This window comes from Azolla caroliniana, unplaced genomic scaffold (assembly GCF_043228905.1).
Source record: "Azolla caroliniana isolate FFs.n. ecotype wild unplaced genomic scaffold, voAzoCaro1.0.p SCAF_15, whole genome shotgun sequence".
Taxonomy (NCBI): domain Eukaryota; kingdom Viridiplantae; phylum Streptophyta; class Polypodiopsida; order Salviniales; family Salviniaceae; genus Azolla; species Azolla caroliniana.
In genome coordinates this window covers 160,672-174,277 of record NW_028230450.1, presented here as the reverse complement: position 1 = coordinate 174,277, position 13,606 = coordinate 160,672, and the positions used below count along the sequence as shown (strand labels likewise).

The 13,606-nt window shown below is 37.7% G+C and overlaps 1 protein-coding gene across 4 annotated transcripts; it reads right to left on the bottom strand.

The window, feature by feature from the left end:
• Positions 1-551: 551 nt before the first annotated feature.
• LOC147854180 (uncharacterized) lies at positions 552-13,306 on the bottom strand. 4 transcript variants are annotated; one of them, XM_087331210.1, is made up of 7 exons: positions 13,069-13,306; positions 11,989-12,247; positions 9,488-9,694; positions 2,967-3,237; positions 2,692-2,880; positions 704-972; positions 552-575 (listed from the first exon to the last, which is right to left on the bottom strand). In XM_087331210.1, exons 1-6 carry the CDS (start codon positions 13,217-13,219, stop codon positions 718-720), a joined length of 1,332 nt encoding a protein of 443 aa, XP_087187336.1. In that variant the 5' UTR covers positions 13,220-13,306; the 3' UTR covers positions 552-575; positions 704-717. The 4 variants fall into 4 exon arrangements, with proteins under 4 accessions (XP_087187336.1, XP_087187335.1, XP_087187338.1 ...); XM_087331209.1 differs by lacking the exon at positions 552-575 and having other exon boundaries at positions 664-972; XM_087331211.1 differs by lacking the exons at positions 552-575; positions 704-972 and adding an exon at positions 1,596-2,443.
• Between the last annotated feature and the right edge of the window lie 300 nt (positions 13,307-13,606).

The following is a 13,606-nucleotide window of genomic DNA, read 5'->3' as shown; positions in this document are numbered from 1 at the left end:
GTTTGGTAAATTTGGAACTTCCACGGGCATTTTGGTAAATAGACGAACTTCCAGGGGTATCTTGGTACTATTTTTAATCTATTTATGAATTAGTTGCAATGAAGAGAATAGACTTGTTACACTCAGATCCATTGTCTCCAATGCATGATACCCAATCTTGTAATGCTATATTTTATGTTACACTTGTAGTCAAAGTTCTTTGCATTGTCAGCATAGCTATGTGGATGACAGCGGACTGTTACTACCATCAAACTCAGGTAAAGGTGGTACTTTGGCCTCAGACATGTATAAGAATTCAAATTTGTAGTTTTTCGTTTCTTGGTGTCTTTATAAATATGCTATTCAAATATTTAAGATTCATTCAGCGATGCGAAAGAATACATTGAAAATGAACGTAAACCATCTTAACCAAGTATGTCCTTGCATAGATATGTCCTTACATGGGTAAGCTTAATCTGTTATTGTATTATGAAGTTCACAATACCCATATATCACTCATAGCAGACCTCTTCTCCTTAAAATTAAACCTTTTCAAATAGGGATACTGTGACATTTCCTTGTTCATTGACAGATGCCTGCATAACAAATCAATGGTGTAAAAATAATTTATGGAACCTCTTTGCAAAATACGTTTTCGGAGATGAACAATAATGGAAAATGCTCCAAAAATATCTGAAATATAGAAATACCATGATTAACTCACTTTCATGATCAACTTTATGTTGTGACTTCACGTAATCTAGTACATGTTAATCGGCTATAGTTGTTGGGTACATCAATGCTGGCCAAAAATGCTGGAATAGTATGACATGTGCGAAGGTAACCCTCTAAGAGTGCCTCATCTGGTATATCCAATGCAAGCCTTATATGGATCATGGCTTGGCTTGTGGCATAGTCATTGAGATCAGTTCTTATCTTTTCAAGATGTTTGAGTAACTTTACATAATCATCTGCACCAAATGGTGACCCAGCCTGCATCCATATCACAAACTTACAAATGAATTTTGAATTTCATAAACTTGAAGATTTCTGAAAACATGCTTAAGAGATTAATTTGTGTATGCAAGACTATCTTTTGTTTATGTTCCGAGCAATGCACAAAACTATTCAATGGAGAATGAGATAAAATGTACAGTAAAACATACAATCAAAACACTTATCAATACACATTACTGAAAAGGGGGCATGCCAGAATTTGTTCCCTACACAATTTGAAGAAATGGGCATTTTCGCAAATAGAGAAACATACCCAGAAACATATGGTTTAGGGTTTAAAAGACATTATATTCAAGCTGAATAGAGCATCAAACTGTGTTGGTGGCAGTTGAAGTAGAGTAGAAGTGTCAATGAATATAGTGCAATTGTAATTGCCCATGTAAATGAAGAAAGTGCAATTGTATTGCTCCCTTAGGAATAACTCTCCCATTTATTGCATAACATAGTTCAACATCATTTAATTCATGCTTTTGTAATGAGAAATAGGGATTAAGTTGAATGACTTAAGGTGCGGCCAACCACTTAGCTATTGTTGTGAAAATCTTATAGTGCTCTTTGAAAACTTCCAATCTACCTTTTCTCAAAGTTGAGCAGTACCATGAAAATCATATACGTTATTCCACATTCATTTATGAAAATTCAACGGCAGCATCTAACATTTTACACATTGCTCACAAGAATTGAAAGCTTTCTGGTTTTGATTTGTTTGGTTGGAGCATAACTCGACCAACAATGGAGAACCTCAATGTTGAACAAAATGTCTGTAATTGTCTTCTTGCAAGTTCAGTATTTCATGACCATAGAAGAAGCTTTTGTGGACTGAATGCCTAATCAGGAACTCAACTATGAGTCATCCAGACAATAAAATAGAAGTTCTGATACTAATATCAATTGCTTGACTTGAATTTCCTGGTTAGGAATATTTACACAATCTTTCTAATAGGAAACTTAAACCCTGGCTACTGGATTGGAGCATCTAAAACTGTACAATAAATCTGGATATGTGTTGTGACGAAGCCAGGGGAAAATGCTCCCAGGTCTAGGATGCTTGTATATCTCCTCCCTGGGAATAACAAAATCTCCTGGTATCTGGGTCTCTCCAGTAAAGATGGCTCCAATAAGTAAAAATTTGATGACTGTCTCTTCCTCATTTCGCAGTCTTTCTCAAAATTAAGCCTGCTGAATAAGCATACTTGCTGGCAAGGCAGCAGAGTGAGGAGATGCAGGTATGGAGTTACACGATAGTTTGCTTTAAGTACATGCATATTCGTGGATCTGCTCAATCTCCAATCAACAAAATCACCCATACTCTATGAAGACCATAATACTTATTTAACACCTCAAGCATAATAAGTAAGTTTGTCCTCATGTAATTAATGGGCTCATTGATAATGCCATTCACGTTGTATTCCAAGCTACCCATGCTCAAGCAATGGATTCCTTTTCCCTGCCAAGCACCCTAATAGTCTCGAGCGTGAAAGCATACAATAAGGAAAAACGGCTTGAGAAATGATAGGCAGAGAATCAACATGGAAAAAAAAGCAAGGACTAATTTATTTCAATTATTTCATTCCCCTCCCACAAACCAAATTTCTGCATCAATGTTAGAAATATGTCACAAATAGGAATCCAAAACTGGAAAATCACATTTCAAAAAAAACTTTAATATTTTCTGCATCATGTGAGAAATATTACCTCAAGGATCTTGGCTATGTAAGATAATATCTCCAATTCTGGTTTTGATGGTGATCTGTTTCCTAAAAACATCATACCAATGAGTTCGTCATACCATTGATGAACTTCAAGTCCCTTCCTAAATGCTTCTATCCGGTGAGGGCTGTCAGTTGGTCTGTTATCCCAACTCTGTCTAGCAGGACTCAAATGCTGCATCCAAGAGGAGACATTAGTAACACAATTTCCCCTCAAAAGATATGAAAAAACTTTATGAATTGAAAGTGGAGATTGTTTACCTTCAAAGACATGAACTGGCGAGTATAGGAGAATGGGCGAGTTGAATCTATGGCATTCCCAATTTGTTTGGAATGTTCATTGAGATTGTTTTGAACTGCTTTAAACCTTGTTTCTTTGTCTAATATATTGCTTAATTGTCGCAAACTCGCATCTGTAACTGCGCTCGGAGGTATCACACCACAAGAAGGTCGTTCTGTAACCAATCCATTCTTCAAAGATGCAGAAAATTTATTTTCAATGTGAAATATTCCTGGAGAGATACACACAGACCTACATAACCATTACATTTTTAGAAGCAATCTGCTGCAACCCCTCCACAATCATGTATGAGAGGTATGGGCTAACTTCACAAGGAAAGAGACTACTAGAAAGATGAAAATAAGGATCAAGAATTTAACATGGGTTACACTATACTGACATAGATAATTCATAAAGCTACTTATAAATGTAGTATGATATACACTGTTACTTTATTTAGCAATTTTCTCCCTTTATTTAATAGGTACCATAAAAAACTATGCACAAATAGGACTATGATGTATACTCTTTCCCTCTCCAAACAATTGACAGGAACCTTGTAGCCATAGATCGTTAGGGATAAAGGCCCCGAGGACTCTTTTTTTGTATATTTTGACTGAGCTTTCCAAACATTTGTACTATATTTTTGGCCCCAATTTGGGGGCTTATACGCATTAATGTTATCTTTATAACTTTTGGTCATTGTCTGTATGTTAACATGCCCAAATGACCTAAAAGTTACTTATCAATAACAATCGGTTCCAAATCTCTCATAATGAGATAGGGACATTTAGCAGCTAGGGTTTTCTCTTCATTTTTCTGCACAATTTTCTCTACTTTCTCTCTCCTCACACAACAACTAATAATGCCATGACATCTCTTTTCAACTGGGATCAGGTCTAGAGAGTTTCATAGCGAAGAATTTGTCTCATCGGGTGATTATGCACAAGATAGCATGTGATTTTACATTTTTTTGGTTATCCTTTTTTTTAAAACTGTTGACCGTAAACATGACTATTACCTCTAATCTGAAAAGTTTGTTTGAGATCAAGAGATTTGAAGGTAGTGGTTTTGATTGATGGAAAGAGAATGTTAGGAATTCTCTTTCTTAAAGATTGTGAAGGGGCACTTTTTGAAGTCAGGCCTGAAGATATCACAGATGTAGCATGGATGAAACTAAATAAGAAGGCCATCACTTATATCAAGATGATTGTATTAGATGAGATAAGGGCCTCACAATTGCTTTCGAGGTATGGGAGAAGTTGAAAGCTACTTATGAAATTACCACACCTGTAAATCAAGTGCATCTGATGTGTAAGCTAGTGTGTATACAACTTAATGAGTCAAAAAGTGCAACTGAGCACTTATCTGCCTTTATAGGTTCTCTCTCACGATTGCAAGACTCTGGATTACCTTCCTTTTATTATAAGCTTAAGGCCATCTTCTTGTTGATGACCTTATGTGATTCGTGGGAAACATTGGTTGCTACACTCTCAAATAAATCTAGTCTTACCTTTGATGACGTAAGGAAGAAAGCTAGTGAAGAGGGAAGTGGTTCAACCAATGTAGCTAGAGGAAGAATAGAAAATAAAAGTGGAAAGGTACAGAGGAACGAGAGCAAAAGCAAAGGCAACGCTGAAGTGACTTGTTATCAATGTGGTAGGAAAGGTCATAAGAGACCTTATTATTGCATACACTACAAAGCTAAAGTAGAAAGAAAGAAGAACACAGGTGACAAGAAAAAAAAGGATAGCAAGAATGAAGCACATAACCGCTTTAGGGACAAGGACAAAGAGAAGACCAATTGGCCTCTAGTGTCAACAATGAGGAGCCATTAGATGCAAAAGATATTCTTTGTGCTACTATGGCAGCAAATCATGCTGCAGTTAATAATGCTTCTGTTAAATAGGATGTGCAGATTACAAAGAAGGATCTAATTGATGCCTTGCTTACTTTAAATGATGCTTTGCCACAAACATGGATCCTGTATTCAGGTGCAACATTTCATGTTACTCCTATTAAGGAGTGTTTTAGTACCTGTCATGTAGGCAGCCATGGACATGTATATCTTGGAAATTACCATGCTTGCTCTATAGAAGGTATTGGCACAATGCATCTCACACTGGATGGTACTAATGATCTGGTTTCACATGATGTAAGGTATGTACCAAGCAGCAAGAAAAGTTTATTGGACAAATGGATATGCATGGATATAGTACCTCTTTGAGAAAGGGTCATGGATGCTTATCAAAGGCTCTAGGCTACTTGTTAAAGGTACAAAGAAAGGGACGCTATTGCTTGCATGGTAAAGCTCTAATGGGCAAGTTTATTGCTTTGGCTGCAATCCATTCACATATGGAATTATGGCATAAAAGGCTTGGCCACATGAGCCAAAAATACCTTGATAAACTATGTAATTTGGACAAATTTGATGCTAAAGGCTCACAACTTGATATTTGTAATGAATGCCAATATGGTAAGCAAGTAAAGAATTCCTACTACTCTGGTATCTCTTGTAAACCTAATCTGCTTGATCTAGTTCATTATGATGTTTGCAACATGCCCACAAATCGATGGGGGTGCTGTTTATTTTATTTCTTTTTTTGGTGACTATACTAGGAATCTTTGAGGAAATTTCATAAATTCTAAGGATGAAGCCTTCGTTGCATTTGTGACCACCCAAACAGGCAGAAAGCTGAAACATTTGCGCACAGATAATGGGGGTGACTGTACAAGAGTTGAATTTAATAGATTTTGTGAAAATGTGGGTGTTAAGAGGGAGCTAACGGTTCCATACAGTCCATTTTCCAATCGTGAGGCTAAAAGGTATAACAAGACTTCATGTGAGGGTGAGATGGATGTTGTCCACATCTAATCTCCTTAATGGATTTTGGGGAGAGGCCTTGAAAATTTCAATTCATGTTTGCAATAGATCCCCTCATATGTCCTTAAAAGGTGACATTTCTAAAGAGGTTTGGTCTAGCAAACTAGTTTCATATGACCACCTATGCATCTTTGGTTGTAATGCTTTTGTGCTTAAGGTCTGAGTTGAGAAGAAGTTAGATGCACATTGCAAAGTCCATGAAAGTAATCTTTATGGATTATGGAGATGACGGTGATATGGGCTACAGGATTTGGCTACCTCAACTCAAGAAGGTAATAAGCAGCCGAGATATTGTATTTAATAAAGCAAGTCTGCTAAAAAATGATTGTGCCTCTTAACTGTGACCGTAAAAGAGTCAAATTTCAGCATGTACAGCCACAAGTAAAATCTGATATGGACCCTCGGGATGCACTACATTTGGCTGAATGATAATGAGCCAAATGATGCTGCTCATAGCCACTTATTCATGCTGAAAACAGGGCTGGAAATGATGTACAGCAGCCAATTAACAACAAAGATGTCAATGTACCTCCTGATGTATATCCATTGCCTCTTAAGTGCAACCATAAAAGAGTCAAATTTCAGCATGTACAGCCCCACGTTAAATCAGACATGAACCCTTGGGATGCACCATATTTGGCTGAATGATAATGAGCCAAATGATTGGACAGCAAAATGATGCTCATGATGGGCATATGCAGCCACCTATTCATGCTGAGAACAGGGCTGGAAATGATGTACAGCAGCCAATTAACAACAAAGATGTCAATGTACCTCCTGATGTATATCCATTGCCCGATAATGCGGATCATTGGGTAAGACGATCTACAGGTCCTAGGAGGCAAGTGAATAGATATGATTTCTCTATACATTACATTATGTTATCAGATGAGGGTGAGCCTCTCACTTATAAAGAGGCAAAATTATGTGAGCACAAGAAGAAGTGGGAGTCAGCCATATAGGAAGAGATAAATGCCTTGCATGCAAATGATATGTGGGGTTTGGTTGAGTTGCCCAAAGGTAGGAAGGCCATTCCAAACAAGTGGGTATACAAAATCAAAATTGTTGGTACAAACCCAGTATAAGGCAAGGCTAGTCACTAAGGGATATGCCCAAAAAGAGGGCATTGATTTCCAAGAGGTTTTCTCTCCAATGGTTATGATGACCACACTAGTGTTTTGTTTGCTCTCACAGCCGCCTTGGATTTGGAATCATTCCAAATGGATGTTAAAACAGCCTTTTGGCATGGTGATTTAGACAAAAAACTGTACATGAAACAGTGAGAAGGATATATCATTCCTGGAAAAGAGCATCTGGTATGGACACTGAAAAGGAGCTTATATGGGCTGAAACAGGCCCCCATGCAATGGTATAAGGAGTTTGATGCATTTATGCTCAAACATGGGTCCAAAAGAAGCCATGCAGACCACTATTTGTACACAAAAAAGAATGAGTATGGCAGCCCAATTATTCTCGTACTATATGTAGATGATATGCTGCTGGCTGGGAAGCAAAGAGCACTCTGAATGCTCTAAAACAACACCTGGACTCTGCATTCTCAATGAAAGACCTTGCGGAAGCTGAGAATATTATTGGTATGCAAATAAAAAGATATAGGCAGCAGTATACTTTGCATTTATCTGAAGAAAAGTATATTGAAAAAGTGCTGGACAAATTTAAGGTGGCTGATGCTAAGCCTCTTGGAATGCCACTGCAGCCACATTTTAAGCTTTCCAAGCATGATTGTCCCAAAGATGATGATGCAGACACATGAAGAATGTTGCATATGCATAAGCTTGTGGTTCACTTATGTATGCTATGGTTGCCACTTGGCCAGACATTGCTCATGCAGTCGGAGTTGTTAGCAGGTGCTCATGCACATGAAGAATGTTGCATATGCATCAGCTTGTGGTTCACTTATGTATGCTATGGTTGCCACTCTGCAAGACATTGCTCATGCAGTCGGAGTTGTTAGCAGGTTAATGGCTTATCCTTGTATAGCTCATTGGGAGGCAATCAAATCTATCTTCAGATATTTGAAAGGGACCAAAGGTAAATGCCTATGTTATGGAAAGGGTCCATTAGAGTTAAAAGGATTTTGTGATTTAGACATGGCAGGTGATGTGGATACACGCAAGTCCACAAGTGGCTATGTATACACCCTTGAAAGCGGAGCTATTTCATGGTGCTCTAGACTTCAGAGGATAGTTACACTATATACTACAGAGGTTGAATATATTTCAACCACAAAGGTTTCCAAAAAAGCCATTTGGTTAGCCTGCTTGTGCAATGAGTTTGGGATGCCTGAAAAGGCACTTGTTCTTGAATGTGATACCTAGAGTGCCATATGTTTTGGCAAAGAATGCAACGTTTCATGCTTGCAGAAAGCATATTGATGTGAGATACCACTTCATCAGAGAGGTGCTAGTGGATGGCCTAATCCTTGAAGCAAGGTCAATACTTCACAGAATCCTGCAAATGCTCTCACAAAGTGTCTACCCAAGGCATAACGTCAACTATGTGATACAGATGGTGGGGGTTGCTTAGCTTAAAGGAGTTTCCTTGGTCCTTTAAGTGGGAGGTTGTTGGGGATAAATTCCTGAAGGACTCTTTTTTCGTATATTTTAACCCTTCCATGTCAAAGCTCTTAGAGAGCTTTCCAGACATAGTTTTACTATATTTTTGGCCCCAATTTGGGGGCTTATAGGCATTTACATTATCTTTACAACTTTTGGTCACCGGCCATGTGTGAAAATGCCCAAATGACCTAAAAGTAATTTATCAATAACAATTGGTCCCAAATCTCTCATAATGAAATAGGGACTTTTTGCGGCTAGAGTTTCCTCTCCATTTTTCTGCACACAAAGGCTCACACAAAGGCTCACACAAAGGCTCACAAAGGCTCACAAAGGCTCACAAAGGCTCACAAAGGCTCAAAGGCTCACACAAAGGCTCACACAAAGGCTCACTCCTCACACAAAGGCTCACACCCTTGGTGTTTTGGAGCAATCGATCACGCCATCACATCTCTTTCACATACCCATATCTGTACTCAACAAAAACCAGTCCAACATCCTTATCATGAACCCCACTATATACTGCAGGTTAGTAGATTTGATAGAACAGATCTTTGCCTTGATTCTAGAGGGTGTGCTACAATTGACCTAGATTATACATTTATGAGTCCAGCTATACCTCTAAGCAGATTTCTATGCTCTACTTCTAGGAGGGATCAACATTTTTGACATGGAGAATTTCGTTAGAGGTTCCCTATCAACCTAACAAAGCGGATGGAATTCTCTGTCATGGAGGTGCACTTTTCAAGATAATAGCAGAAGCAGACGCCCTCATAAATCAGGGACTAAAAACCAGAGAGATCAGTACTACTTTTTTATCCTCAACTTACTGGCAGCACTCATAGTTACCAACCCTAAGCACTCAGATTTATCAACCATAGGATGGGTAGACACACTTGGCTTTTGATTGATGAACATTATGAGGCTCTTCACAATTTTCTGAAAGTCAAGTCCCCCGAGGATAGACTTGACTCTCCTCTCACTTTCTAATCACTCATATTAGATAATCATAACTTACAATACAAATTGGCATGTCACTTACCTAGCAGATGCAATCCGTTTGGCTTCTGAACGATATGCAAAAACAAGGGCAGCATTACTTGCAAGTTGCCGAGAATACTCAAAATCTTGATTAACATGTCTTAGATTTAACTTTGGAATCGCTGTCCGAACACATCCTAGCCTACGATCTTTAGAGTTAAACTTTGGTTCTGTCCAGTTCGAGATTTTCAAAAAATATTTCCCATTCCTAGCTTCATAGAAAAAACTGATAGATAACTTAGACAGCATTTATTGGGTTTCAAAAAGTTCACTTCATGAAATTTGTATTAAATAATGTTCAAGTACAAACTGCTAAGACTCTTTTTACATTATTATGGTAGTCAACAGTTTAGAATACAGGAGCATGCTTAGAAGAGATCCAAATTCATTTGTTAAATTGAAGCCTAAGCTTGATTCTTAAACCCTTTCTCAAAGCCTGACATACATGCATTCCACACTGGGAAAAATAAATCCGTTTGATCCACCTAATTCACACATAAATCCCATATAGAAAAATCCTAGAAAGGTTACATTTAAAAACTATGAAATGGGAATATGTTGTCACTTCACACAACAATCAAATGACAGCCAGAGGTCCAGACATACCATGTTATGATGCTAGTAATAATCTCTAATGTCAAGAAAGATAAACTCGGGTGACGTGCAGCCACATAGGAGCAGATGACTGCTTCATCTACTGCTTGAAAACCATGCTATCATCCAAGCCATTTTCCCCGGTCTTCTGATTTGTGTCATATAATGATTATCCAAGTTAATCCCAGATCTCCTGTTGATAATTGTCGTGCCAAATCCCTATTGACACACTTCTCCATAGCCAGACCTAGAAAATGAAATTGAAATCATGATATAGACAAACATGTGGGCTCTATGAGAAATCATATAATTGTTACTAGGTCTATAGCTCTACCATAGTCCCCTCCAAAGATGAGATATGAATTATCAAGAACCCCCTATATATAACTAATTTAGCCACACTTTCAGTTCTCCTGTTGTTAGGTGCAGTCCTGAATATCTTTATCAATCTTTTCCATAACCATATGTAGAATACACCATTGATGTCTTGGCATTTCCCAACCATGTACAGCCTGATTGAGTGATTAACCAACAGAAACATATAATCAATCATCGTAATGGTTATTGCTCTTCCATAGTCCCCTTCAGAGATGGGGTATTATGAACTTGAGATGCCTTATCTATGTCAATAAGCTTTTGCTGACAAGCAGCCTGATTGGTCATGCACTGCAACCATCAAATTGTCCTGTCTAGTTGCATTTGCAGGAAAAGCAAGGGTTAGTAAATGCAATTTGGTTTTAGTTAGATTTCTTTTCCCTTGTACTGGAGAATGTGTGTAAATCTTCGATTGATAATGTATCTTTATGCAGACCATTCTGGCCTCAACAAGACATTAATATATTCTCTTCTATGTTTATTCACACTCATAAGGACTTTCATATAGAGGGGCCTTTTGGTGAACATATGGAAAACCAAATACATGATAGTCAAAACCAAACAGCCAGGTGTTTACCAATGCCTCAAATACAAAGAGGTGAAGGTTTTGAGTCTGTGAGATCCTTCAAATACTTGGGCATAACTGGGGCAAATGCATGACATCATTTCAAAGCCAAATGCGCAAGTTACAACATTTTCAAATCCAAATGCAATCTCAATAACCATCAGAGATGGCAGACAAAGATTGGGCATTTCAATCCTTTGGTAGAGACTTTTTTCATGTTAGTTTCTTTTTGCCATAGTACATGGAAGCATCCTTGACATAGATATTCAGGTTGGAATCCACTGTACAGTTCGGGAATGTGGCTGATATTTCATCTTGATGGTGCCCAAATGGCATCATGACTGACATTTCAGCATAGAAAAATTAACTCATTTCCGGTACTTGGATGCACAAATTCAATTACGATATCCCAGGAGGTTCACTATGGAGGACATTGATGGCATATGGCATCTGCTTATTCTATCAGAGTGTGTGTGGGCAGATCCACTTGTATTCTATCTCTCCCACATATATATTTATTTAATTTGCAGATTGTATTCTGCTGTTTTATTATATCCATGGTTCCTATATCGTTGTACATTGGGAGCAATCTAGTTTAGTACAATTCAGATTTGTACCTCCACAAGGTTGACATGGATGTAGCTTTTGGTTTTACCTCATTTCTATATCTTTAAGAAAAACAAGGCTATATTTTAATTGTGCCAGAAAACCACCAGATTTTCCAAGTGGCCAATTTCTGATTATTGAGCAAAAGTAATATATATAAGTACTATATCTACAATAATTCTGATTATCATGTAACAAGAGAACAGCTCCCCAAGTAGATTCTTTATATGTGATCTTGTTGCAAGTGAATGTTAATCGAGGCCATCAAATATATGAGATTGCTAAGAATCAATTAAAACTTAAGTTGAACCAAAAACCTGCATCAAGAAAAATATCCTGGTTTAAGATAAAGTGGAAATTACCTACATGCTATCAAGTGTTTATTTGATGCTCTTATTTTATCATGTAGGTATGCATAACCATTCCGAGCAGAGGCCAATCTTGGTAAAAAAGGAGTACCACACCAGCGTTCACCATTCCAATAACATTCTCTCAATCTCATTGGCAATACAAAGTCTGTTTGTATGTCTTCAAACTCGCCTCTATTTTGGGAGCATTGAGAATGGTACAGTTTACCAATTTTCGGTAATAATGACCCATCCCGCTTGACATCAGGGGTGCCTGATTTAATAAAATGAAAATATTACATATTGATTTCTGGAATACTTAGAAAAAAAATCCAAGTCCAAGTCTCATCTTAGTTTTCTATGTTATGGAAAGAACAATTTTGGATTAGGATCTATGTTGATGCATGCCAGTTACTGAGTATATATTGGTTATACATATTCTCATCTTTGTTAACATAGAAAAATGCCTTGCATTTGTACAATGTGTGATGTTTATACATATGATGAGTTATGATGATGATCATCATGGTCAACCAGCCTTAGAGTACATTGCAATTTGCTTCTCATTACATCAATATATTCAATACATGTGTAAATTGCATTCTTGCATCATCTTGAAGTTTTCTCAATGCATGCATATAATAAATATATTGAAAGATTTTGCATCAACATCCACAATATATGTACATGGTGCAATTTTTGTGTTTGATCTGTCCATTCTAAAATACCACCAAGTTTTTCTTCATATCCCAAAATGCCCCTTTATTTCCCCAGATTACCCAGGTCAATCTCTCAAAGAGAGACGAAGGTTCTATTAAATTTCTAAAGCAGCGTATTTAACTAATAAAAAAGGCATGACATGACTACATAATTGTTCTGATAGCTTATATGAATTGCTTGAGTTGGGATTGACAAAGGGCATTGAGGGGAAGTCATTGAAAAAAATACTGCAGTATTTTGGAGTTTTTACCACGTACAAAGGTCCTGTTTTTATTACTATCCGTTGTTGCAAATGCAGGATGATGACATGAAAATGACAATAGATGATTGCTTTCTGAATATTCCTTCACACATATCTGGTTCTTGCTTGCTTACCAAGAGGGCGATAAGTGGAAATGCGAGAAGAGGCAAAGCCTTTGGCGGGGGAGCGGGCGGAGTAGAGTTGCGCCTGGACACCAGTGTGAGATCTTCTTCCTGCGTTGCTGCGTCCATCCAAGGATGCAGAGGAACGCCCCTGCATATCCATGTGGCTGCCCCCAGAACGGAACGTCGTCTGTGTCTGTGTCTGTGTCTAGTCTTCTCTGTCTGTCTGTCTGTCTATTCTTGCACCCTTCATATACATACATATAAAATATGTACATACATCCTCTTTGATCTGCTGTTGATTTGCCACATATATACATACATACATACATATAAAGACGAGATTAATATGTGCAGAATGAACCATACATACCATACTTGGATTCGCATTCGAAAATGATTGAATCAAACGTGTATGATAAATCATAAGTTCGATTGGATTTATAAGTTGAATTTCAAAAAATGACTATGGTCTATATTATATTGCGGTGTGCATGTGTTCCTTTGTGCCACCCTTTTAGCACACCCTTTTTAGCTAACCCAACCCAAA